Source organism: Leucoraja erinacea, chromosome 8, assembly GCF_028641065.1.
Source record: "Leucoraja erinacea ecotype New England chromosome 8, Leri_hhj_1, whole genome shotgun sequence".
Taxonomy (NCBI): domain Eukaryota; kingdom Metazoa; phylum Chordata; class Chondrichthyes; order Rajiformes; family Rajidae; genus Leucoraja; species Leucoraja erinaceus.
In genome coordinates, this window is record NC_073384.1 from 9638254 (window position 1) to 9663683 (window position 25430).

At 46.8% G+C, this 25430-nt stretch overlaps 1 protein-coding gene across 1 annotated transcript in view; it reads left to right on the forward strand.

The window, feature by feature from the left end:
* fermt1 (FERM domain containing kindlin 1) overlaps nucleotides 1-25430 on the forward strand; it is a 58317-nt gene that overhangs the window by 14581 nt on the left and 18306 nt on the right. The window contains exons 4-7 of the mRNA XM_055638841.1: nucleotides 6560-6579; nucleotides 9386-9488; nucleotides 10872-10979; nucleotides 21570-21701. Of these exons, the coding sequence (XP_055494816.1) occupies nucleotides 6560-6579; nucleotides 9386-9488; nucleotides 10872-10979; nucleotides 21570-21701 (363 nt within the window). The remainder of the gene's footprint in view (nucleotides 1-6559; nucleotides 6580-9385; nucleotides 9489-10871; nucleotides 10980-21569; nucleotides 21702-25430) is intronic.

The window sequence follows — 25430 nt, forward strand, 5'->3', positions numbered from 1 at the left end:
ATAGAGAACTGGCTGGCAAACAGGAAGCAAAGAGTAGGAGTAAACGGGTCCTTTTCACAATGGCAGGCAGTGACTAGTGGGGTACCGCAAGGCTCAGTACTGGGACCCCAGCTATTTACAATATATATTAATGATCTGGATGAGGGAATTGAAGGCAATATCTCCAAGTTTGCGGATGACACTAAGCTGGGGGGCAGTGTTAGGTGTGAGGAGGATGCTAGGAGACTGCAAGGTGACTTGGATAGGCTGGGTGAGTGGGCAAATGTTTGGCAGATGCAGTTTAATGTGGATAAATGTGAGGTTATCCATTTTGGTGGCAAAAACGGGAAAGCAGACTATTACCTAAATGGTGGCCGATTGGGAAAGGGGGAGATGCAGCGAGACCTGGGTGTCATGGTACACCAGTCATTGAAGGTAGGCATGCAGGTGCAGCAGGCAGTAAAGAAAGCGAATGGCATGTTGGCTTTCATAGCAAGAGGATTTGAGTATAGGAGCAGGGAGGTTCTACTGCAGTTGTATAGGGTCTTGGTGAGACCACACCTGGAGTATTGCGTGCAGTTTTGGTCTCCAAATCTGAGGAAGGACATTATTGCCATAGAGGGAGTGCAGAGAAGGTTCACCAGACTGATTCCTGGGATGTCAGGACTGTCTTATGAAGAAAGACTGGATAGACTTGGTTTATACTCTCTAGAATTTTAGGAGATTGAGAGGGGATCTTATAGAAACTTACAAAATTCTTAAGGGGTTGGACAGGCTAGATGCAGGAAGATTGTTCCCGATGTTAGGGAAGTCCAGGACAAGGGGTCACAGCTTAAGGATAAGGGGGAAATTCTTTAAAACCGAGATGAGGAGAACTTTTTTCACACAGAGAGTGGTGAATCTCTGGAACTCTCTGCCACAGAGGGTAGTTGAGGCTAGTTCATTGGCTATATTTAAGAGGGAGTTAGATGTGGCCCTTGTGGCCAAGGGGATCAGAGGGTATGGAGAGAAGGCAGGTACGGGATACTGAGTTGGATGATCAGCCATGATCATATTGAATGGCGGTGCAGGCTCGAAGGGCCGAATGGCCTACTCCTGCACCTAATTTCTATGTTTCTATGTTTCTATGTTTAAACATTGCGATAGTACCTGCCTCAACCACTTTCTCCAGCAGCTAGTTCCATACACCCACCACCCTTTGTGTAAAGAAAAGTTACCCCTCAGGTTCCTATTCCCTCCTCACCTTAAACCCATACATTCTACTTCTCGATTCCTCTACTCTGGGCAACAGACTCTATGCACCTACCCAATCTATTCCTCTCATGATTATGTGCACCTCCATAAGAGGCGGGAAGGTGGCGCAGTGGTAGAGTTGGTGGATTTACAAGCACCAGAGACCCGGGTTCGATCCTGGCTATGGGTGCTGTCTGTACGTTCTCCCCGTGACCTGCGTGGGTTTTCTCCGAGATCTTCGGTTTCCTCCCACACTCCAAAGACGTACAGGTGTGTAGGTTAATCAACTTGGTATGAATGTAAAATTGCCCCTAGTGTGTGTAGGGTAGTGGCAGTGTGTGGGGATCGCTGGTCGGTGCAGACTCGGTGGGCCGAAGGGCCTGTATCTCCGCTGTATCTCGAAACTAAACTGAACTATGTCCTCTGGTTCTCGATTCCTCTACTTGGGGCAAAAGACTGTGCATTTAGCTGATCTATTCCTCTCATGATTTTCAACACCTCTCTATAAGATCACCCTTCACCCTCCTGTGCTCCAAGGTTCCTTCCAAATGTTAGAGCTATTTCCTCAGCTCTCATCTCTCATTATTCACCTCTGGGAGGTCCTTAGGAATAACCAGGCTTCTAATCATCAGCACTTTGTCTTCGATGGGTGCCATAAACCAGTTGTGATCAAAGGACCGTTGGATAATTGCAGCTTTCAACCAGAATCCACTCACAGACACAGAGAGCATGCAACAATCCAACATCGCATTTACTTACATGCTAGACACAAAATGCTGAAGTAACTCAGCGGGACTGGCAGCATCTCAAGAGAGAAAGAATGGCTGACGTTTCGGGTCGAGACCCTTCTTCAGTCTTGATCCGAAACATCACCCATTCCTTCTCTCCTGCCCCAAGATGCTGCCTGCCCCGCTGAGTTATGCCCCTGTCCCACTTAGGAAACCTGAACAGAAACCTCTGGAGACTTTGCGCCCCACCCAAGGTTTCCGTGCGGTTCCCGGAGGTTGCAGGTGGTGGAAGCAGGTAGGGAGACTGACTGCACAGTCCGGGAACTGCACAGAAATCTTGGGTGGGGCGCAAAGTCTCCAGAGGTCTCCGTTCAGGTTTCCTAAGTGGGACAGGGGCATTACTCCAGCATTTTGTGTCTATTTTCGGTTTAGCATCTGCCAATCCTTCCTATACATTTACTTGCAGTCTTTTAATTATTGATCATTGCAAGGTTATTGAATAATTAAACAATACCCCATGCTAATACAGTAAACCCTCGCTATAATGGATCTCTTTATAACAGATTTCAGTTACAGCGGACAGACCTACCGGCCACCGCCCACGTTACCCCTTAGCTCAGTTTAGTTTATTGTCACCTGTACCGAGGTACAGCAAAAAGCTTTTTTGTTGCGTGTTAACCAGTCAGCGGAGAGACAATGCATGATTACAATCGAGCCGTCCGCAGCGTACTGATACTTGATAAAGGGAATAGCGTTTAGTGGGAGATAAGGTCCAGTAAAGTCCGATGAGAGATAGTCCGCGAGTCTCCGATGAGGTAGATAGTAGCTTTGGACTGCCCTCTCGTCGCTGGCTTACAGCCGTGGCGGTTTGCGCCATCCTCCACTCACGCTGCCTCCCCACCACTTACATCAGCGGATGCTCACGCCACCTCCCCGCTATACAACGATAATCCCTTATGGGCCTGTCCCACTAGGCGGTTTTTAGGCAGCTGCCGGCGACTGTCATAGTCGTAGCAGGTTACCGAAAAACCGGCGACTGGACTAATGGGCTTGTCCGGCGAATACGACAAATGGAATTCGCCAAAGTGAGCACCGGCGGCAACCTACCTCACTTAGCTACAACCTACGTTAACCTGGCGATAACCCACGACAGTACTTACGTCAAGCTACGCTCATTAGCGTCAGACCTACGGTCGCCACCGTCGCCAAAAACTTTACAACATGTTGAAAATCCGGCGGCGAACAGAAAGACGCTACAAATCTCACGTAGGAGACTACTCACGACTATAAAGGCGACACCCGGCGACCATATTGTGACAGCTCAGTCGCCTGTAGTCGGCTAAAAAATCGCCTATGTGGGGCAGGCCCATTACTTGGTTATAGCGGACAGTCGGCAATAACGGACACCATTTACACCCACCCGCCATCCCCAACCCATGGTCCGTTATAACGAAGGTTTACTGTATTTTAATTAATTGAAGCAGATTTAATATTATGACTTTCCTGTTATAATCATTATTTGATGCTTTGCATGCTTTAGTTGATTTATGAGCTTTGGTCCATATAGTGCAGTGGGAAAGTAATATTTGCTCAGAAATTGGATGTGATGCTTTCTTGGTGAACGGAACACGCACCGTGAGCCAAATTGATGACCTGCAAATTAAAGCTTCAGGACGTCGGCGAAAAACCTGCACGTGTGCTTTCCCCGCAAGAACTTCACTCGCTATGGGCGGCACAGTGTTGCAACTGAGAGAGCTGCTACCTCACAGCACCAGAAACCCTGGTGCGATCCTGACCTCAGGTGCTGTCTGTGTGGAGTTTGCGCGATCTCACCGTGTCTGCATGGATTTCCTCCGGATTCTCCCAAAGGCGTACGGGTTTGTAGGTCAATTGGCCCTCTATAAATTGTCCCCGGAGTGGGTGAGAATGTGGGATAACATAGAACTAGTGTTTGGTTTAGTTTAGGCTATTGTCACATGCACCGAGGCACAGTGAAAGGTTGTTGTTGCATGCTAGCCAGTCAGTGGAAAGACTACATGATTACAATCGGGCAGTTACAGATAGATGTGCATGGCATTACAGATATGGCCACTTGTACTCCAATTTCTAAGCAATTATTTTCAGGCAGCATTATTTTTGAGTAAAAGGCCTGGTATAAAGGTTTTCTCTCGTTTATCATATGTTTACATGGTCTATGTTCACATATTCTGTTGTGCTGTATCAAGTAAGAAATTCATTGTTCTATCTGGGTCACATGACAATAAAATACTCTTGACTCTTAATATAAAAGAGAAGAGAGAAAAAAAGTTCAATAAGTTAAAAAACCCCAATAAAACAATGCCCAAGATCCCTAGTGCAACCCAGGCCGTTTGTAGTTCAGAGTAGGGTTGCCAGCTTCCTCACTCCCAAAATAAGGGACAAACGGTCAAAATAAGGGACTAATTCCCGACGGCAATTCGTTGACCGACTCGGCCGTGGCTGGGTGAATGATGAGTTGGGACCGGGTGTTGGACTGCACACAAAGCCCAGCCGGCGGGCCAGCTGAGGAGTTTTGGCCCGGGCCGCGTGATGTCGCACGAAAAGTCCAGCAGCCCATCCAACTCGTGAACCGATGATCGGCCATGTGATGGAGGGGTGGCGGTGTCGGCGGCAAGAGAAGGTCCGAAGGTCGGTCAGCTGGCCGGGCTGCTGACCGACGGGGCCACGGGCGAGGCGCTGCTGCTGCTGCTGCACTCCATGGGCTGCACTACGTCGGGACGGGTGAGGCGGGGTCAGACGCGGCGCTCCAGCCCGACAGTCCCCTCGACCCGAATAATAGCAGTCAAATACGGGACAAGGGCGGTCCCGTAGGGGACAAACCAATTTAGCCCAATATACGGGATGTCCCGGCTAATACAGGACCATTGGTAACCCTAGTTCAGAGTTGGAGTTCGACATGCTCAATAGCCTGATAATGGCAACTACTCTCTCAGTCAGTGTATTGCTACTATACACTTGTACTCTATCTGAGATGTGGCAAATAAAATTGTTTTGTGTATTAATGCTTGGACCCCATCAAAATACTCTAGATATGGTCTCTGTGATGTTTACAAGAGTCAAGCAACTTCTGTGTGTACCTTTTATGAATGTTCTTTTGCCTCTGCTCCTTCCACTTAAGGAGAGCTCTGACTATTCCCATGAATGCATGAAGAGTTTCTGCTAATTTGATCAGCGTTGCTCAAATTGCACAGAAGTAACATTACTCCCTGGCGCGAGAGCAGTAGAGAACATGAAAGCAACTCGAGTAGATAAAGAATGTGTAACCGGGTGAATGAAGGTGAAACTTTTCCATTGCCTATGGAGAGATGGAGATTGACCATCAGAGGGATGATCGTGGAGGTCTATCAGCATGAGTTGTGGCCTTTGCTTTACTGAATGCAAACATAGGCACGCAGGCATCAAAAACAAGTGGCCATAGGATAAGATAAGAGGAATTCATTGTAAATTGGATCTATTGGGTTTGTTATCCCCAAAAGAATAGTTGACATTTGGAATGCACTGCCAGAGGAGGTGGTGAAATCAGATCCAATACAGGTGCACAACCTTTTATCCGAAAGCCTTGGGACCAGACACTTGTCGGATTTCGGACATTTTCGGATTTCCGAATGGAAGATTTTTAGCGTAGATTAGGAAGGTAGCGCGGGCGGCTTGAAAAGTCTGGAGCGACTGCCTCCTCCCCGGAGACCGGGGAATCATTGTAAATCATTGCATAAATGTTAGTCAGTTAGTTTGGAGGGATTTTATGTGGTGGTGGTGGTGGTGGTGGTGGGTGGGGGGTGAAGGGGGAAACTTTAATTCTTAGTCCCCTACCTGGTCGGCGACTCCCAACATCGCGGAGCTGGGGGCTCTGTCCGGCCGCGGGCGGCGCCGGTTGGAGCTCCGACCCCGGCAACTCTACCCCTGGCTGCGAGGCGCTCCAAATCCAGCGCCGCCCGCGGTCGGACGCCCGCAGCCCCAGCTCCGCGAATGTTGGGAGAAGGCGGCCTCCCGCGCCCTGGAGCTTACCGCACAGCGACCCCGGTAAGGCATTGCCCGCTTCCCGCTGATATCCCAGCGCTGCGACGCCGCCGACTCCCAACATTTGCGGAGCTGGGGTGGGGGGCGTCCGGCCGCGGGCGGCGCTGGATTTGGAGCGCCTCGCAGCCAGGGGTAGAGTTGCCGGGGTCGGAGCTACAACCGGCGCCGCCCGCGGCCCCACTGGCCACAGCGCTGCGGAGCTTACTGCACGGCGACTCGGTAAGGCATTGACCGCTCCCCGTCTCTCCGACCAGGTAGGGGACTAAGAATTAAAGTTTACCCCTTCAACCCCCCCCTTCACATAAAAGCCCTCCAAACTAACTGACTAACATTTAAGCAATGATTTACAGATGTTTAAGTGTCTCCCCGGTCTCCGGGGAGGAGGCAGCCGCTACAGTAGTACAGACCTGGGTTGACCGTGGGTCGTTTCGGGTCAAGTTTGGCGCCAAACGTGAGCTTTGGTGTGCCGACGACATCCTGGAAAAATGGGCGGTTTTCGGAGTTTTTCGGTTTCCGGAACACCGGATAAAAGGTTGTGCACCTGAACTATGTTTAAATTGCAGTCAAATAAACATTTGAATAGGTAAGGCATAGAAAGATACTTTCATAATGCAGGTAATTGGAATCAATATAGATAGCAGATGCTCAACATGGACACGGTGGGCTGAAGGGCCTGCTTCTGTGCTGTACTACCCTGTGACTGGGTAGACACAAAATGCTGCAGTAACTCGGCAGGTGAGGCAGCATCTATGGAGAGAAGGAATGGGCGACATTTCGGGTCGAGACCCTTGTTCAGTATGATGTCAGGTCAGTGGGCGGGATAAAGATAGAATGTAGGCGGAGACAGTTAAAGCCGTGTCCCACGGTACAAGTTCATTCCAAGAGCTCTCCCGAGTTTGCCCCGATTCGAACTTGGAGATTTACGGTAATGGCCGCTCGTCGGTACTCGGGGCTCTCGTGGACATTTTTTCATCATGTTGAAAAATCTTCGCTAGTCTTCACGTGCTTCCCTGCCATTAGCGAGACTTCCCGAGTACCTGCTTTAGCACTAAGAGACGTCCCCGAGCTCCGACGTACCCGCTACGTTCATTCTCCGTGCTTACAACGAGTTTGAGTTTTTAAAAACTCGGGAGAGCTCTTGGAATGAACTCGTACCGCGGGACAGGGCTTTAAGACTAGTGGGAGAACTGGGGAGGGGGAAGGAGAGAGAAAGCTAGGGCTTTCCGTGACTGGGTACTTTTGGGGAAGGGTATTTTTTTTAATGAATTTTGACACTTCAGTCTTATAACCTTTCACACCATTTAGGCGGCACAGTGGGCCAGCGGTAAAGTTGCTGCCTTACAGCACTTGCAGCGCCTGAGACCCGGGTTCGATCCCGACTACGGGTGCTGTCTGTACGGAGTTTGTACGTTCTCCCCGTGACCTGCGTGGATTTTCCCCGGGTGCTCCGGTTTCCACACCACACTCCAAAGCTTTGTAGATTAATTGGCTTTGTTAACAATTATAAATTGTATCTAGCGTGTAGGATAGTGTTAGTATACGGGGATCGCTGGTCGGCACACACCTGGTGGGCCGAAGGGCCTGTATCTGCGCAGTATCTCTAAACCAAACTAAACTAAACCATTGCTTCCAGGCAAGGGAGATGGTGTTGACTCTTACTGTTCATCCCAATGAGGAGGGAAGACTGCAGCCCTAAGATTTTTGCCTCCACCACAGTGAGGAGGTGTTTGGAGGACTCACTGTGGTGGATGTTAATTTGTGTTTATTGTTGTTTATTATTGTATTATTGTATGTATGACTGCAGGCACGAAATTTCGTTCAGACCATAAGGTCTGAATGACAATAAAGGAAATTCAATTCAATTCAAGCCCACGAAGGTAGTAGGGGCATTGATCTATTCAATGCTCTAATTACGACATTCCAGAGAGGTTTTATCTCCTGTCGAAACTCTGGCTCCTCCTCTGGGAGAAAAACAAAACAAATCCAGTACTGGCATTCATTTCTTTAAAAGACATGATTGTAAATCGGAGAGATTTTGCTGAACTCATATCAAACTCTGAGTTCGAGCAAACATATTGGGTTGTCGCGCTGTGACATGGATGCCTGCGAAGGTGCAAAAATATGCAGGAGGATCCGACAAAGAATCCAAGATAATCCGTGGAGAAGACTGCAGCTTAAAATGCAGCAAAGTTGTGCAGCGGTAGAGTTGCTGCCTTACAACGCCAGAGACCCGCCCGGGTTCGATCCTGACTACGGGTGCTGTCGATACGGATTATTTGCGTTCTCCCTGTGACCGCGTGGGTTTTCATCGGGTGCTCCAGGTTCCTCCCGAATCCCAAAGAGCTGTGGGTTGTCAGGTTAATTGGCCTCTGTAAATAGTATGTCGGGAGTGGATGCGAAATTGGGATAACATAGAACTGGCGTGAACGGGCGATCGATGGTCGTAGTGGACCCGGTGAGCCAAAGGGCGTGTTTCTGCGCAGTCTCTTTAAATTAAATGAATCTAAAGATAATGGACATGACACGTTGAGCCTCAAGATTAATGTAGTTTGTCTTGCGTAATTCCTAATGCAGTTTAACTTTGAACCACATTTAAGCAGCACCGGTTTCCTCCGTAGTGGGCCGAAGAATAGAATATAGAATAGTTTCTTTATTGTCATTGTAACATGAACCATGTACAACAAAATTTAAAAATGTCAGCCAGTCAGTGCACCATTCAAACATTTCTAAAAGCTAACGATACATACAAGATAAAATATTAAAAGATAAACAACTAAAATAAATATCATGAAAATAGCACGCATAAACACCCAACCCTCCATCTTTCTGTCGATTTCACAGTGTACCACAGTCCCTTAGTATGTATCGCCCCTGCGTTCCTTGGCGGCTACATTTAGTGCTTTTATAGCCGTGGGGTAAAAACTGTTTTTAGTTGGTTCGTCCTTGTCCTTGTAGATCTGTACCGTCTGCCTGACGGCAACAGTTCAAACAGGGAGTGTCCGGGGTGGGAAATGTCCTTTATAATACTCTGGGACTTTTTGATGCAGCGGGAACTGTGTAAGTCCTCCAAGGTAAGGAGAGGGCCTGGTTCCATGTTGTGTCTCTAAACTAAAGTAAACAAAGCACAATGGAGTTGACACGTTGAGCATTGAGATTAATGTAGTTTGTCTTGCATCATCCCAAATGCGTTTTAAACTTTAACAAAAGTAAAGTTCATGCAGGAGTTGAGGTGTGGAAGTGAAGAGTTTGATTAAGTGCCAACTAAGGTGGACATGCAGTGATTGTATCAGTCCAGCAGAAATTAAACAATGCAGAATCAAAGAGCATAGACATTGCAATGGATCTAAGATAATTTCTTTATGGTTGTGTTTAATGTTGGATTTCTGCAGATGGCTAGATTCGTCACGTTCACTGATGGAACAAGGCATCCAGGAAGAAGATAAGCTCCTGCTGCGTTACAAATACTACAGCTTCTTTGATCTCAATCCAAAAGTAAGAGATGCAGCCAGATTTCATTATTCTCTGCATGTCCTGGGATTTACAAAGAAGTTGACTCCTAATGTGGGAGCATTATGAGGCTGCAATGTGGGAAAAGCAAGGACATTCAGTTGACATTAAGATATTTTGAAGTACACAAAAACAACCATTGTGTTTGGCTTTAGCACCAAGATCTAATTAGAAAGGATAAAGATTCTGACTCTGAAGAAGGGTCCCGGCCCTGTCCATGCCCTCCAGAGATGTTGCCTGAACCATTGAGTTACTCCAGCACTTTGTGTTTTACTCAAGATTCCGGCATCTGCAGTTTCTTGTGCCTCTCAAATTAATTACGGTTTCAATCTCTACATAGCCCAAAGATTTCAATGTGACGGCCTTTTTAATTTAGTTTAGAGATACGGCATAGAAACAGGCCCTTTGTCCCACCGGGTTGCGCCGACAATGATTCCGACACACTCACACTATCTTACACGCACTGGGGTGGATTTACAATTATACCGAGACAATTAGCCTGCAAACCCGTACGTCTTTGGAACGTGGCAGGAAACTGGAGTACCCGGCGAAAACCCACGCAGGTCAAAGGGAGAACGTGCAAACTCCATAAGGCAGCACCCGCAGAAACAGAGAAACATAGAAACATAGAAAATAGGTGCAGCAGGGGGCCATTCAGCCCTTCGAACCAGCACCGCCATTCATTGTGATCATGGCTGATCGTCCCCAATCAATAACCTGTGCCTGCCTTCTCCCCATATCCCTTGACTCCACTAGCCACTAGAGCTCTATCTACCTCGCTCTTAAATCCATCCAGTGATTTGGCCTCCACTGCCCTCTGTGGCAGGGAATTCCATAAATTCACAACTCTCTGGGTGAAAAAGTTTTTTCTCACCTTAGTCTTAAATGGTCTCCCCTTTATTCTACATCCAGTGTTGGATGATCAGCCATGATCATATTGAATGGCGGTGCAGGCTCGAAGGGCCGAATGGCCTACTCCTGCACCTAATTTCTATGTTTCTATGTTTCTATGACTGTGGCCCCTGGTTCTGGACTCGCCCAACAATGGGAACATTTTTCCTGCATCTAGCTTGTCCAGTCCTTTTATAGTTTTGTATGTCCCCCCACCCCGTAGTCAGGATCGAACTATGGTCTCCAGCGCTGTGAGGCAGCAACTCTACCGCTGCACTAACGTGCTGCCCCATGTGCTCTTATGCTATCAATGATGCAAGCATGTAAACTGTAGGCCAGAGAATCTGACCTGTCATCAGCCGTCAAACCCTGACGATAGTCGTACGGTTTTTTTTTTAATGTTTTAAGGATGCTGCAAATACTCACTTGTGCAAAAGTTTGGATCAACATAAAATTATTTCTCCCCATTGATCGCAGTATGATGGGGTACGAATAAACCAGCTGTATGAGCAAGCACGGTGGGCAATTCTCTTGGAAGAAATCGACTGCACTGAAGAGGAAATGTTGATGTTTGCAGCGTTGCAGGTAAACAGAATTGTTCTCCAACCTGCTTCAACAGGAGGAAGAACATGCCCCGGCAGGTAGAATAAGAGCAACATTGAAATCTTGTGCAGGAGTAGGCCATTCAGCCCTTTGGGTCAGCACCACCATTCGATATGATCATGGTTGATCATCCAGAATCAGTACCCCGTTCCTGCTTTCTCCCTATATCCCTTGATTCCATTAGCCCTAAGAGCTATATCACACTCTCTTGAATACATCCAGTGAATTGTCTTCCACTGCCTTCTGTGGCAGAGAATTTCACAGATTCACAACTCTCTGGGTGAAAATGTTTTTCCTCATCTCAGTCCTAAATGGCCTTCCCCTTATTCTTAAACTATGACCCCTGGTTCTGGACTCCCCCAGCATTGGGAACATTTTTCCTGCATCTAGAATTTTATATGTTTCTATCAGATCCCCTCTCATTCTTCTAAATTCCAGTGACTATAAGATCAAGTGATCGGAGCAGAATTGGGCCATTCAGCCCATCATGTCTACTCCGCCATTCAATCATGGCTGATCTATCCCTCCCTCCTAACCCCATTCTCCTGCCTTTTCCCCATAACCACTGACACCCGTACTAATCAAGAATCTATCTACCTCTGCCTTAAATACATCCACTGCCTTGGCCTCCAAAGATTAGAACAGATATACCATACATGGATACGATCAGTTCATGCTCATGTACAATATCCCTTGACTCCACTAGCCCCTAGAGCTCTATCTAACTCTCTCTAATATCCATCCAGTGTTTGGCCTCCACTGCCCTCTGTGGCAGGGAATTCCACAAATTCACAACTCTCTGGGTGAAAAAGTTTTTCCTCAACTCAGTCTTAAATGGCCTTCCCTTTATTCTAAGACTGTGGCCTCTGGTTCTGAACTCGCCCAACATTGGGAACATTTTTCCTGCATCTAGCCTGTCCAGTCATTTTATAATTTTATATGTTTCTATAAGATATCCCCTCATCCTCCTAAACTCCAGTGAATATAAGCCTAGTCTTTTCAATCTTTCCTCATATGACAATCCCGCCATCCCAGGGATCAATCTCGTGAACCTACGCTGCACTGCCTCAATCACAAGGATGTCCTTCCTCAAATTAGGAGACCAAAACTGTACACAAAACTGTACACAAGTCTTACCAGAGCCCTATAGAACTGCAGAAGAACCTCTCTACTCCTATACTGAAATCCTCTTGTTATGAAGGCCAACATTCCATTAGCTTTCTTCACTGCCTGCTGTACCTGCATGCCAACTTTCAGCGACCGGTGTACAAGGACACCCAGGTCTCTCTGCACCTCCCCCTTACCTAACCCAACCCCATTGAGATAATAATCTGCCCCCTTGATTTTGCCGCCAAAGTGGAAAACCTCACATTTATCTATATTATACTGCATCTGCCACGCATCTGCCCACTCACTCAACCTGTCCAGGTCACCCTACAACCTCCTAACATCCTCTTCACAGTTCAAATTGCCACCCAGCTTTGTGTCATCCACAAACTTGCTAGTGTTGCTCCTAATTCCCTCTTCCAAATCATTAATATATATGGTAAACAGTTGCAGCCCCAACACCGAGCCTTGCGGCACTCCACTCGCCACTGCCTGCCATTCTGAAAAGGACCCGTTCACTCCCAATCTTTGCTTCCTGTCTGCCAAACAATTTTCTATTCACGTCAACACCCTACCCCCGATACCATGTGTTCTAATTTTAGTCACCAGTCTCCAGTGCGGGACCTTATCAAAGCCTTTCTGACCATCTAGATACACTACATCCACTGGCACCCCTTCATCCATTTTACTTGTCACATCCTCGAAAAATTCCAGAAGATTAGTCGAGCATGATTTTCCTTTCATAACTCCATGCTGACTTGGACTGATCCTTTTACTGCTATCCAAATGCCCCATTATTACCTCTTTAATAATTGACTCCAGCATCTTTCCCACCACCGGTCAGGCTAACTGGTCTGTAATTCCCCGTTTTCTCTCTCGCTCCTTTCTTGAAAAGTGGGATAACATTAGCTATCCTCCAATCCACAGGAACTGATCCTGAATCTATTCAACATTGGAAAATGATCACCAATGCATCCACTATTTCTAGAGCCAACTCCCTGAGGACCCTGGGATGCAGACCATCAGGCCCAGGGGATTTATCATCCTTCAGTCCCATTAGCCTATCCAATACTATTTCTCGCCTAATGAACATTTCTTTCAGTTCCTCTACCCCCTTAGATCCTCTGTCATCCAGTACTCTGGGAGATTGTTTGTGTCTTCCTTAGTGAAGACAGATCTAAAGTACCTGTTCAACTCTTCTGCCATTTCCTTGTTCCCCATAATAATTTCACCCATGTCTGCCTTCAAGGGACCCACATTTGACTTTGCTATTCTTTTTCCCTTAACATATCTAAAGAAGCTTTTACTGTCCTTCTTTATATTCCTGGCCAACTTCCCCTCGTACTTCATCTTTTCATCTTTTCAGCCCGTATTGCCCGTTTTGTTTCCTTCTGTTGTCCTATGAAAGTTTCACAATCCTCAGGCTTCCGGCTACTCTTTGCTGTGTTATACATATTTTCATTTAGTTTTATTCTATCCCTAACTTCTCTTGTCAGCCACTGTTGCCTCCTACTCCCCTTAGAATCTTTCTTCCTTTTTGGATTGAAATGACCCTGCGTCTTCCGGATTATGCCCAGCAACTCCTGCCAATGCTGTTCCACCGTCATTCCTGCTAGGATCCCTTTCCAGTCTACCTTGGCCAGCTCCTCCCTCATGCCTTCATAGTCTCCTTTGTTCGGGAAAATGGTTCCTGCCTCGTGTGTGTCCAAACCCTTAATAATCTTATATGTTTCAATAAGATTCCCTCTCATCCTCGCAGATTTAAATTTGAATTTGTGCATAGTTATTTATTCATTATTTTGTAATTGTTACATAGTATTATCTCTGTGTTATTGCATTTACAGGCCTGTTAAGCAACAATGGGCCTGTCCCACATACGCGACTTTTTCGGCGACTGCCGGCACCCGTCATAGGTCATTACAGGTCGGCGAAAATGTTCAACATGTTGAAAATCCAGCGGCGACCAGAACAAGGTACGACTCTTTGGGCGACTACTCACGACCATACAGGCTTCACCGTGCGACATGTCACCGGGGTGTCGCCTGTACGGTCGTGAGTCGTCTCCTCAGTTGCCCAAAGAGTCGTAGCGTCTTTCTGGTCGCCACTGGATTTTCAACATGTTGAACATTTTCGCCGATCTGCAAACATCTATGACGGGTGCCTGCAGTCGCGTAAGTGGGACAAACCCATAGGAATGTCATTGTGCCGTTGCTGGCAATTAAAAATTCCTGCCTCTCTTGTCTTAGTGGAATTTTTGAACGCATCATCACTCCACTTAAGCAATTGACACTTAAATTGAAATGTGGTTCCAAATAATTGCTTCACTGCGCAGTAAAGCCTTTTTATGCGTATTATAGGTTGCGGTTATGTTGCATCATTTTCACCTTTGTTATAAGATACATTCAAAATTTAAATCTGCATCTCACACTTACTATTTCGGAAAATATTAATTAGTGGTTAGTTAACATGTGGTTAAAGAGTCGTACTTTAATTTTCTTTTTGGGCTACCCAGGTCCCACTATTAAAGCAGAACAAGCTTGTGGTACGCTTTAGGTCAGATTAATTTATTCAGCAAAGATAGAATAGAATAGAATAGAATGCTATTTATTGTCGTTCAAACCTAGGTTTGAACGAAATTCCATTTCTACAGTTTTTTACATTACAACACAATCCAAGACCCACACTTAACACAGTTTACATAAACATCCATCACAGTGAGTCTCCAACATCTCCTCACTGTGATGGAAGGCAAAGTCTTTATCTCATCCCTTTGTTCCTTCTCCCGTGGTCCAGCAGTCCAACTGCAGTGTCGAGGCGAACTGGGGCTCCGATGTTAAAGCCCCCGGTGGATGATGGTAAGTCCTGAGGCCGTTTAAGCCACGCCGGGCGATGTTAGGCCCCGGCTCCATGTCCTTAAACCCGCGATTCCAGCGGGAGAAGTCGCCGTTGCGGAGCTTGGAAAAGCGGTCTCCCACCGGGGACCTGCGAGCTCCCGATGTTCCCGTCCACCGGGTCTGCGGCCGGTGCCTCCGAACTCCAAACGTCATGTCGCAGCCGCACGCCACCACAGCTCCTCCCCGCTCCGAAGTTGGCCAGCTCCGCGATGTCAGTTCCGCAGGCTCTGTAACTGGAGCCCCCAGGTTAGTCCCGGCCGGAGGTCGCCGCCGGCTCCACGATGTTATGCCCAACGACATCAGAGACACGACAAGGAATAGTCGGGTCCCCGCACAGGGAAGAGATTCAAACGGTTTCCCCCACAGCCCCCCCACCACCCCCCACATATACACAGCTAAAAAAATATAATAAAAACTAACTCAAAGACATACATTTAACAAGACAAAAATAAAAAAAGACAGACGACTGTAGTCGAGCCGCTGCCGTTAAGTGCCGCCACTCCCACATATACCTTTAATATCTACAAGACCACTGTCCCTCTATCTACTTGCCCCTGCTGCACCTTGTTGCCTCCTGGCAATTGAGTCTAACGAAGGGTCTCAACCCGAAACGTCACGCATTCCTTTTCTCCAGAGATGCTGCATGTCCCGCCGAGTTACTCCAGCATTTTTTATCTATTTGCGATTTAAACCAGCATCTGCAGTTCCTTCCTACATAAAAGTTTATTTTAGTTTAGTTTCGAGATACAGTGTGGAAACCGGCCCATGGGCTCACTGAGTCCACGTCAACCACTGATCATGTTACACTAGCACATACTACACACCAGGAGCAATTTACAATTTTACCCAAGCCAATTAACCTACAAAACATGTACATCTTTGGAAGAATGTGAGAGGTAACCGGAGTACCCAAAGATAACCCCCGCAGTCACAAGGAGAGAGCATAAACTCTGTACAGGCTCGATCACGCTGAGCACCGGCTCCCCTCAAGGCTGTGTGCTCAGCCCGCTGTTGTTCACATTGCTCACACATGACTGTGCTGCCAGATTCAGGGACAATAAGATCATAAAATTCGCGGATGACACTACAGTGGTGGGACTCATCAGTGGAGATGACGAATCAATGTACAGGGAGGAAGTAGAACAACTGGTGGACTGGTGCGGCAAAAATAATCTAGAATTGAATGTCGACAAAACTAAGGAGATGGTTGTCGACTTCAGGAGGGCGCAGCCAAAGCATACACCCCTCAACATCAGTGGCACTGCAGTGGAGAGAGTGGAGAGCATAAAGTTCCTCGGTGTGCAAATTACGGACAGCCTCACCTGGTCCAGGAACACCACTGGGACCGTCAAACTGGCAGGGGTGCTGAGGAAGAGGATTTCTTGGAATGTATGCGGGATAGTTATCTAAATCAACATGTAGAGGAACCAACGAGAGAGCTGGCTATTTTAGACTGGGTATTGAGTAATGAGGAAGGGTTAGTTAGTAGTCTTGTTGTGCGTGGCCCCTTGGGCAAGAGTGACCATAATATGGTTGAGTTCTTCATTAGGATGGAGAGTGACATTGTTAATTCAGAAACAATGGTTTTGAACTTAAAGAAAGGTAACTTTGAGGGTATGAGACGTGAATTGGCCAAGATTGACTGGCAATTAATTATAAAAGGGTTGACGGTGGATATGCAATGGAAGGCATTTAAAGACTGCATGGATGAACTACAAAAATTGTTCATCCCAGTTTGGCAAAAGAATAAATCAGGGAAGGTAGTGCATCCATGGATAACAAGGGAAATCAGGGATAGTATCAAAGCAAAGGATGATGCGTACAAACTAGCCAGAAAAAGCAGCATACCGGAGGACTGGGAGAAATTCAGAGACCAGCAGAGGAGGACGAAGGGCTTAATTAGGAAAGGAAAAATGGATTATGAAAGAAAACTGGCAGGGAACATAAAAACTGACTGCAAAAGGTTTTATAGATATGTGAAAAGAAAGAGATTAGTTAAAACAAATGTAGATCCCTTGCAGTCAGAAACAGGTGAGTTGATCATGGGGAACCAGGATATGGCGGACCAATTGAATAACTACTTTGGTTCCGTCTTCACTAAGGAAGACATAAATGATCTGCCGGAAATAGCAGGGGCCCGCGGTTCAAAGGAGGTGGAGGAATTGAGTGAAATCCAGGTTAGTCGGGAAGTGGTGTTGGGTAAATTGAATGGATTAAAGGCCGATAAATCCCCAGGGCCAGATAGGCTGCATCCCAGAGTACTTAAGGAAGTAGCTCCAGAAATAGTGGATGCATTAGTAATAATCTTTCAAAACTCTTTAGATTCTGGAGTAGTTCCAGAGGATTGGCGGGTAGCAAACGTAACCCCACTTTTTAAGAAGGGAGGGAGAGAGAAAACGGGGAATTACAGACCAGTTAGTCTAACATCGGTAGTGGGGAAACTGCTAGAGTCAGTTATTAAAGATGGGATAGCAGCACATTTGGAAAGTGGTGAAATCATTGGACAAAGTCAGCATGGATTTACGAAAGGTAAATCGTGTCTGACGAATCTTATAGAATTTTTCGAGGATTTAACTAGTAGCGTGGATAGGGGAGAACCAGTGGATGTGGTGTATCTGGACTTCCAGAAGGCTTTCGACAAGGTCCCACATAAGAGATTAGTATATAAACTTAAAGCACATGGCATTGGGGGTTCAGTATTGATGTGGATAGAGAACTGGCTGGCAAACAAGAAGCAAAGAGTAGGAGTAAACGGGTCCTTTTCACAATGGCAGGCAGTGACTAGTGGGGTACCGCAAGGCTCAGTACTGGGACCCCAGCTATTTACAATATATATTAATGATCTGGATGAGGGAATTGAAGGCAATATCTCCAAGTTTGCGGATGACACTAAGCTGGGGGGCAGTGTTAGGTGTGAGGAGGATGCTAGGAGACTGCAAGGTGACTTGGATAGGCTGGGTGAGTGGGCAAATGTTTGGCAGATGCAGTATAATGTGGATAAAATGTGAGGTTATCCATTTTGGTGGCAAAAACGGGAAAGCAGACTATTATCTAAATGGTGGCCGATTGGGAAAGGGGGAGATGCAGCGAGACCTGGGTGTCATGGTACACCAGTCATTGAAAGTAGGCATGCAGGTGCAGCAGGCAGTGAAGAAAGCGAATGGTATGTTAGCTTTCATAGCAAAAGGATTTGAGTATAGGAGCAGGGAGGTTCTACTGCAGTTGTACAGGGTCTTGGTGAGACCACACCTGGAGTATTGCGTGCAGTTTTGGTCTCCAAATCTGAGGAAGGACATTATTGCCATAGAGGGAGTGCAGAGAAGGTTCACCAGACTGATTCCTGGGATGTCAGGACTGTCTTATGAAGAAAGACTGGATAGACTTGGTTTATAATCTCTAGAATTTAGGAGATTGAGAGGGGATCTTATAGAAACTTACAAAATTCTTAAGGGGTTGGACAGGCTAGATGCAGGAAGATTGTTCCCGATGTTGGGGAAGTCCAGGACAAGGGGTCACAGCTTAAGGATAAGGGGGAAATCCTTTAAAACCGAGATGAGGAGAACTTTTTTCACACAGAGAGTGGTGAATCTCTGGAACTCTGCCACAGAGGGTAGTTGAGGCCAGTTCATTGGCTATATTTAAGAGGGAGTTAGATGTGGCCCTTGTGACCAAGGGGATCAGAGGGTATGGAGAGAAGGCAGGTACGGGATACTGAGTTGGATGATCAGCCATGATCATATTGAATGGCGGTGCAGGCTTGAAGGGCCGAATGGCCTACTCCTGCACCTAATTTCTATGTTTCTATGTTTCAAACGGGCCCATCAGCGACTGCACTTCCTGAGGAAACTAAAACAGGCCTCACTCCCCACCAACATCCTCAGGACTTTCTACAGGGGCACGGTGGAGTCTGTACTCACGTACTGCATAAATACGTGGTACTGCACCTGCAACTGCTCGGACAGGAAGGCTCTGCAGAGGGCAGTGAGGGGAGCAGAGAGGATCATTGGCGTCTCCCTACCCTCGGTACAAGAACTGTTCCAGAGCCGCTGTCTGAAAAAAGCTCAGAGAATTGCTAAGGACAAACTGCACCCCCTCCACATACACCTGGATCTCCTGCCATCAGGCAAGAGATATCGAAGCATCAAAGCCCGGACTACGAGGCTGCTAAACAGCTTCCTACCACAGGCTGTGAGGCTGCTAAACAGTCACTCTGCACCCACAGTCACTTGATTCTGCGGCTGGCACGGACACTTTAATAACTGGCACTGGCCACTCAAATCAGCTGCCCCGGACATTTTTATGATTGGTTTATTGTATTTTAACATTGTGTTTTACCTGCTTTTAACTATTTATACTGTTCCATCAGGGACTGGATTGTTTTTAGTGTTATTATGTGTGAAATGTTTTAAATTTCATGTGCGATGCTCCGCTATTCACTGGGAAACGTCTTTTCATTTTGCACTGTACAACTGTTGCTTGCAAGATGACAATAAAGGTTGATTGATTGGATTGATTGATCCGTGGTCAGGATCGAACCCGGGTCTCTGGTGCCGTAAGACAGCCACTGTAGCGCTGTGCCACTGTGCCGTAGCAAGGCACATGAGGTGCATGAGATCCATGAGATACTTTCAGTTAAATATCCTTTGCGTGCTGTTTTAATGATAGGTTCGATGCCTTTGCTAAAATGGCCGTGCAAAGACATATAAGCAAATAATAATCCTGCTGGTAATTTATAATATTTAGCTTTCTTATGTGTTGCCTAGCAATACAGAAATCTATTAACCATTGCCTGAGGGGCGTGTTTATTAACCGATTCTAAGACAGCACTTTCCGAAGATATACTATGCAACCATATCCTGAGGCAATGGAATGCAATTATATATTTGTACTATGCTTCATTTAAAAAGCATCAATTTTCACGTTTGATTTAATTCAAATTTAAAATCAGTGAAGGGTGCCTTGACAGCATGTTGCCAATTTGATTTTTAAGGAACAAATAAATAATTTGTAACGCCTGCATTCTCAGTCACACTTTTCCACACTCTCCCTGAATTACTTAAATACAGCGATGTTGCATGCAGGATGCTGCAGTTAAGTTTAATAGTTGGCTTATAAACATCAGGCCCGGATGGGTGGTGGTGGAGGCAGATGTGACAGAGGCGTTTAAGAGACTTTTAGATACGCACATGGCAGTACAGGGAATGGAGGGATGTGGATCGTGTGCAGGCAGATGAGATGGGCTAAATGATGCCAAGTTAAACCAGAGCGTGGTAAAATTATGGAATCCATGGCCACAAACGGCTGTGGAAGCCAAGTCATTGGATATTTTTCAAGCAATGACTGACGGTGATTGTAAGGGTGGCAAAGGCTATGGGGAAAGAGGCCAGGAGAAAGGGTTGAGAGGGAAAGATAGATCAGCCATGATTGAATGGCGGAGTAGACCGTTTATTTTACTTTAGAGATACAGCGTGGAAACAGGCCCTTTGGCCCACCAAGTCCGTGGCGACCAGCGGTCTCCCATACACCAGCACTATACACCAGCACACGACAGATAGCACAATGGGCTAAGAGTTCGGCTGGCGACCGGAGGGTAGCCGGTTCAAATCCCGCTTGGAGTGCATACTGTCGTTGTGTCCTTGGGCAAGACACTTCACCCACCTTTGCCTGTAATGGAATGTTACGGCGGCAGGCGCGGGCACACCACGACGCCCTGTGTCTCCCTTTCAAGGGAGATGCTAAAAATGCATTTCGTTGTCTCTGTACTGTACACTGACAATGACAATAATTTGAATCATTTCATTTCATTTCATTTCCTATACACTGGGGATAATTTAACATTTTTACAAGCCAATTAACCTACAAACCTGTACGGCTTTGGAGTGTGGGAGGAAACCGAAAACTCACGCGATAAACAACAGACAATAGACAATAGGTGCAGGAGTAGGCCATTCAGCCCTTCGAGCCAGCACCGCCATTCATTGTGATCATGGCTGATGTTATGCGCTCCCTCTGCTGGTGTTAATTATGTACTAACCTGTTTCTCTGATTTCCATTAGTACCTCCTGCTGCCTGGCTGCTCCTGTACCTGATTGCCGTAACACTGATCATCCCCAATCAGTACCCCATTCCTGCCTTCTCCCCATATTCCCTGGTGTATAGCGGAGATACCCTATTTTTAAGAGCCCTATCTAGCTCTCTCTTGAAAGCATCCAGAGAACCCGCCTCCACAGGCAGAGAATTCCACAGACTCACCACTCTCTGTGAGAAAAAGTGTTTCCTCACGATCACAGGGAGAACGTACAAACAAACGTACAGAGAGCACCCACAGTCAGGATCGAACCCGGGTCTCTGGCGCTGTTAGGCAACAACTCTACCGCTGTGCCGCGATGCCGCCCTTGATGGGCTGAATGGCCTCATGCTGCTCCTATGTCGGATGAACTTATCATGTCTGGCCGAAGGGCCCACTGTTTCATGTCCTATTTGTTCTTAAAATTATGTCAGGTCTGGGAGAGATCTGGGGGAAATGTACTTTGCAGTAATCACTTCAGTAAATATTCAAATATTGTTTCAGTACCACATAAGCAAGTTGTCGCTACTATCTGAACCGCAAGACTACACGAATGAGCAAGATGTGGATGAAGTAGAGGCCGCTCTGACCAGTCTTGAGGTGACTCTTGAAGGTGGAAAAATTGACAACATTTTGGTGAGAATCTTTTTTTTATTAGTTTTATGCTTCTATGTTTTCCTGAAAAAAAATGTATTCCAATATTTTAGGGGTCTTTTAGTTTTAGAGTTACAGTGCGGAAACAGGCCCTTTGGCCCACCGAGTCCACGTTTACCAGTCATCCCCGCACATTTACGCTATCTTACTCCAGGGACAATTTTTACATTTCTACCAGACCAATTAACCGACAAACCTGTACATTTTTGGAGTGTGGGAGGAAACCGAAGTTCTCGGAGAAAACCCACGCAGGTCACGGGAAGAATGTAGACACCCTGAACAGACACGCACCTGTAGCCAGGATCGAACCTGGTGCTGTAAGTGCTGTAAGGCAGCAACTCTACTGCTGCGCCGCCGTGCCACCAGTTATCAGTCAAACAATTCCAGATGTTTATGATATTGCCTGAAGAAGGGTCCCAACCAAAAACATCACTTGCCCATTCCCTGTCCAGATGCTGCCTGGCCCGCTGAGTTCCTCCAGGGCTTTGTGTTTTCTTGGCAATGTTATAGTCAAACAGCACGGAAACAAGCCCTTCAGCCCAACTTGCCCATGCCAACCAAGATGCCTTATCTACACCAGTCCCACCTGCCCGCATTTGGCCCATATCGCTCTAAACCTTTCCAATTCATTTACCCATCCCAATTCCTTTAAATGTTGTAACAGTACTTCCATCAAGTACCTCACTGGTAGCTCATTCCGTATGTATACCCTCCATCCTCCATATACGGTTCCATGTACCTACCTGGTTGTTGTGATGCAGCTGGCGATTCCAAGATGGCGGCGCTGCCTTTAGGTTGTGTATGTGTGTGGGTGGAGGGGAGAAACATGTTTTTGGTCTCTTCCTTTGGGGGGGGGTGCGACGTTTCTTGTCGTATCCCCCGTCTCCGTCGAGGCCTAATAGCGGAGCTGGCAGCCGCGGAGCTGGGGCAGCATTCCAGCGGCAGCGGCGACCCGGCCTCGGAGATGGGGCAGTGTTCCGGCAACAGCGGCCACCCGACCCGACCGCGGGCCCAGTGTTGGGAGCTCACAGGTCACAGGTTGGTGACCTGTTCTCCAGAGATCCAGCAACAACAGCTGCGTCCGCTGGACTGGTGGGCGGCAGCTTCGGCAGCTTCGACCACCCCGGGCCGCGGAGTTGAACCGGCCCCTTCGCGGAGCTCGGATTCAGCCGCGGGACTGACATTACTCACCATCGCCCGGCGGCGGGGTCACAACATCCGAAGCCTGGATCGCCTCGGCACAGATGGAGAACAAGAAGGGATGAGACAAAGACTTAAGTCTTTTGCCTTCAGTCACAGTGAGGAGGTGCCTGGTGAGCTCACTGTGGTGGATGTTTATTTGTGTTTATTGTGTGTTTTTGTCATTTTGGTACTATATGTAGGACTGCAAGGCAACAAAATTTCGTTCAGACCACAAGGTCTGAATGACAATAAAGGCTACTTTGACTTTGTATTTCATTGTATTCTGTGTTTTAAAATTAATACAAAATTCAATATTTGTGTCAAAGAGCAATTTTGTAAACTTGTCATAAATTAATTTGCTCTAAAATAAAACCTTGGATAAATGATCATTACTTTGGAGTGTAGGTAGGATCAATAATTTCATTGCACAACTTCCATTCAGAAAGCAACATTTTTGGGGGGGGGATTCCATATTGATACTTTCTTGCTCCCCAACCCTGCACCCCCTCCACCACCCTGCCTCTCGCCATTAAACTTCAAGCACAGTAGGGAGAAGCAACATTAAAGGGACCTTAATGTACATTTTGTTTAGTTTGGTTTAGAGATACAGCATGGAAACAGGACCTTCGGCTCACCGAATCCGTGCCGACCAAGTCAAGAGAGTTTATTGTCATGTGTCCCAGATAGGACAATGAAATTCTTGCTTGCTGCAGCACAACAGAATATAGTAAGCATAAATACAGACCAGTTCAGTGTGTATATATAGCATAGACCATGTATATACACATAAATACACAGATAAAGTGCAATAGGCTGTTATAGTTCAGGGTTTGATTGTTGGCGAGTTTAATAGTCTGATGGCTGTGGGGAAGAAGTTGTTCATGAACCTGAATGTCCCAGATTTCAGGCTCCTGAACCTTCTACCTGATGGCAGCGGAGAGATGAGTGTGTGGCCAGGAAGGTGTGGGTCCTTGATGATGCTGGCAGCCTTTCTGAGGCAGCGACTGCGATAGATCCCCTCGATGGTGCGGGAGGTCAGAGCCGATGATGGACTGGGCAGTGGTCACAACTTTCTGCATTCTTTTCCGCTCCTGGACGCTCAGGTTGCCTAACCAAGCCATGGTGCAATCAGTCAGCATGCTCTCTACTGTGCACCTGTAGAGGTTCGAGAGAGTACTCTTTGACGTACCGACTCTCCGTAATCTTCTCAGGAAGTAGAGGCGCTGATGAGCTTTCTTTTTAATTGCATCAGTGTTCTCGGACCAGGAAAGATCTTTGGATATAAGCACGCCCAGGAATTTGAAGTTCTTGACCCATTCCACCATCGTCCCGTTCATATAAATGGGGTTGTGGTTCCCTATCCTACCCCTTCCAAAGCCCACAATCATTTCCTTGGTTTTGCTGGTGTTGAGAGACAGGTTATTGTGCTGGCAGCGATTCCTGCACACTAATGCTACCTTACTTACATTTACACCAAGCCAATGAACCTACAAACCTGTACGCCTTTGGAGTGTAGGAGGAAACCGAAGATCTCAGAGAAAACCCACGCGGTCACGGGGAGAACGTACAAACTCCGTACAGACAGCGCCCGTAGTCGCAATCGAACCCGGGTCTCCGGCAGTGCAAGCGCTGCAAGGCAGTAACTCTACCGCTGCGCCACCGTGCTGTCCATACACTACTTTACAGTCTTGCGTTATGTTAATGCCATATAGAAACCTTTTAATAAAATACTGGCTTTTACGAATTTGGATCACAGACAACAATGCAAGGATGATGTATGGCACTATTTTTAAAAAACGTTTCAATTTACAAAGTAAAAGACTGTTGATTTACGATACAATACGACAGGACTATATTTTATCACAGGAGGGAAATTCAGAAATTAGTTATGGAAACACACACCTTCGTAAATAATTGTACATTTAGCTACAAGCATCGTCTAATTTCTTTAGAAACAAAGATCTGTAGATGCTGGTTAACACGCAAAAGGACACAAAGTGCTGGAGTAACTCGGCAGGTTAGGCAGCATCTCTGGAGAACATGGACAGGTAACTTTTCATGTGTAGAAAGGAACTGCAAATGCTAGTTATATACTGAGGATAGACACAAAGTGCTGGAATAACTCAGCGGGTCAGGCAGCATCTCTGGAGAAAAAGGATGGGTGGCTTTTCAGGACCCTTCTTCAGACTTTGGGTCCTAGGCTGAAATCTCACCCATCCTTTTTCTCCAGATGACTTTTTGACCCGAAACGTCACCAATCCACGTTCTCCAGAGATGCTGCCTGACCCGCTGAGTTATTCCAGCAGTGTCCCACTTTGGCGACTCTTTCGGCGACTGCCAGGGACTAGTTTTAATGGAATTCACCTCGCGATAACCTACGACAACCTACAACAGCAAAATTGTCGCAACTGTCGCCGAAAAATTATCAACATGTTGAAAATTTTGCGGCAGTCGCCCAAAAAAATCGCTTACGTGTGACAGACCCATGACTCCAGCACTTTGTGTTCTTTCATCTTATTTCTGTTATTC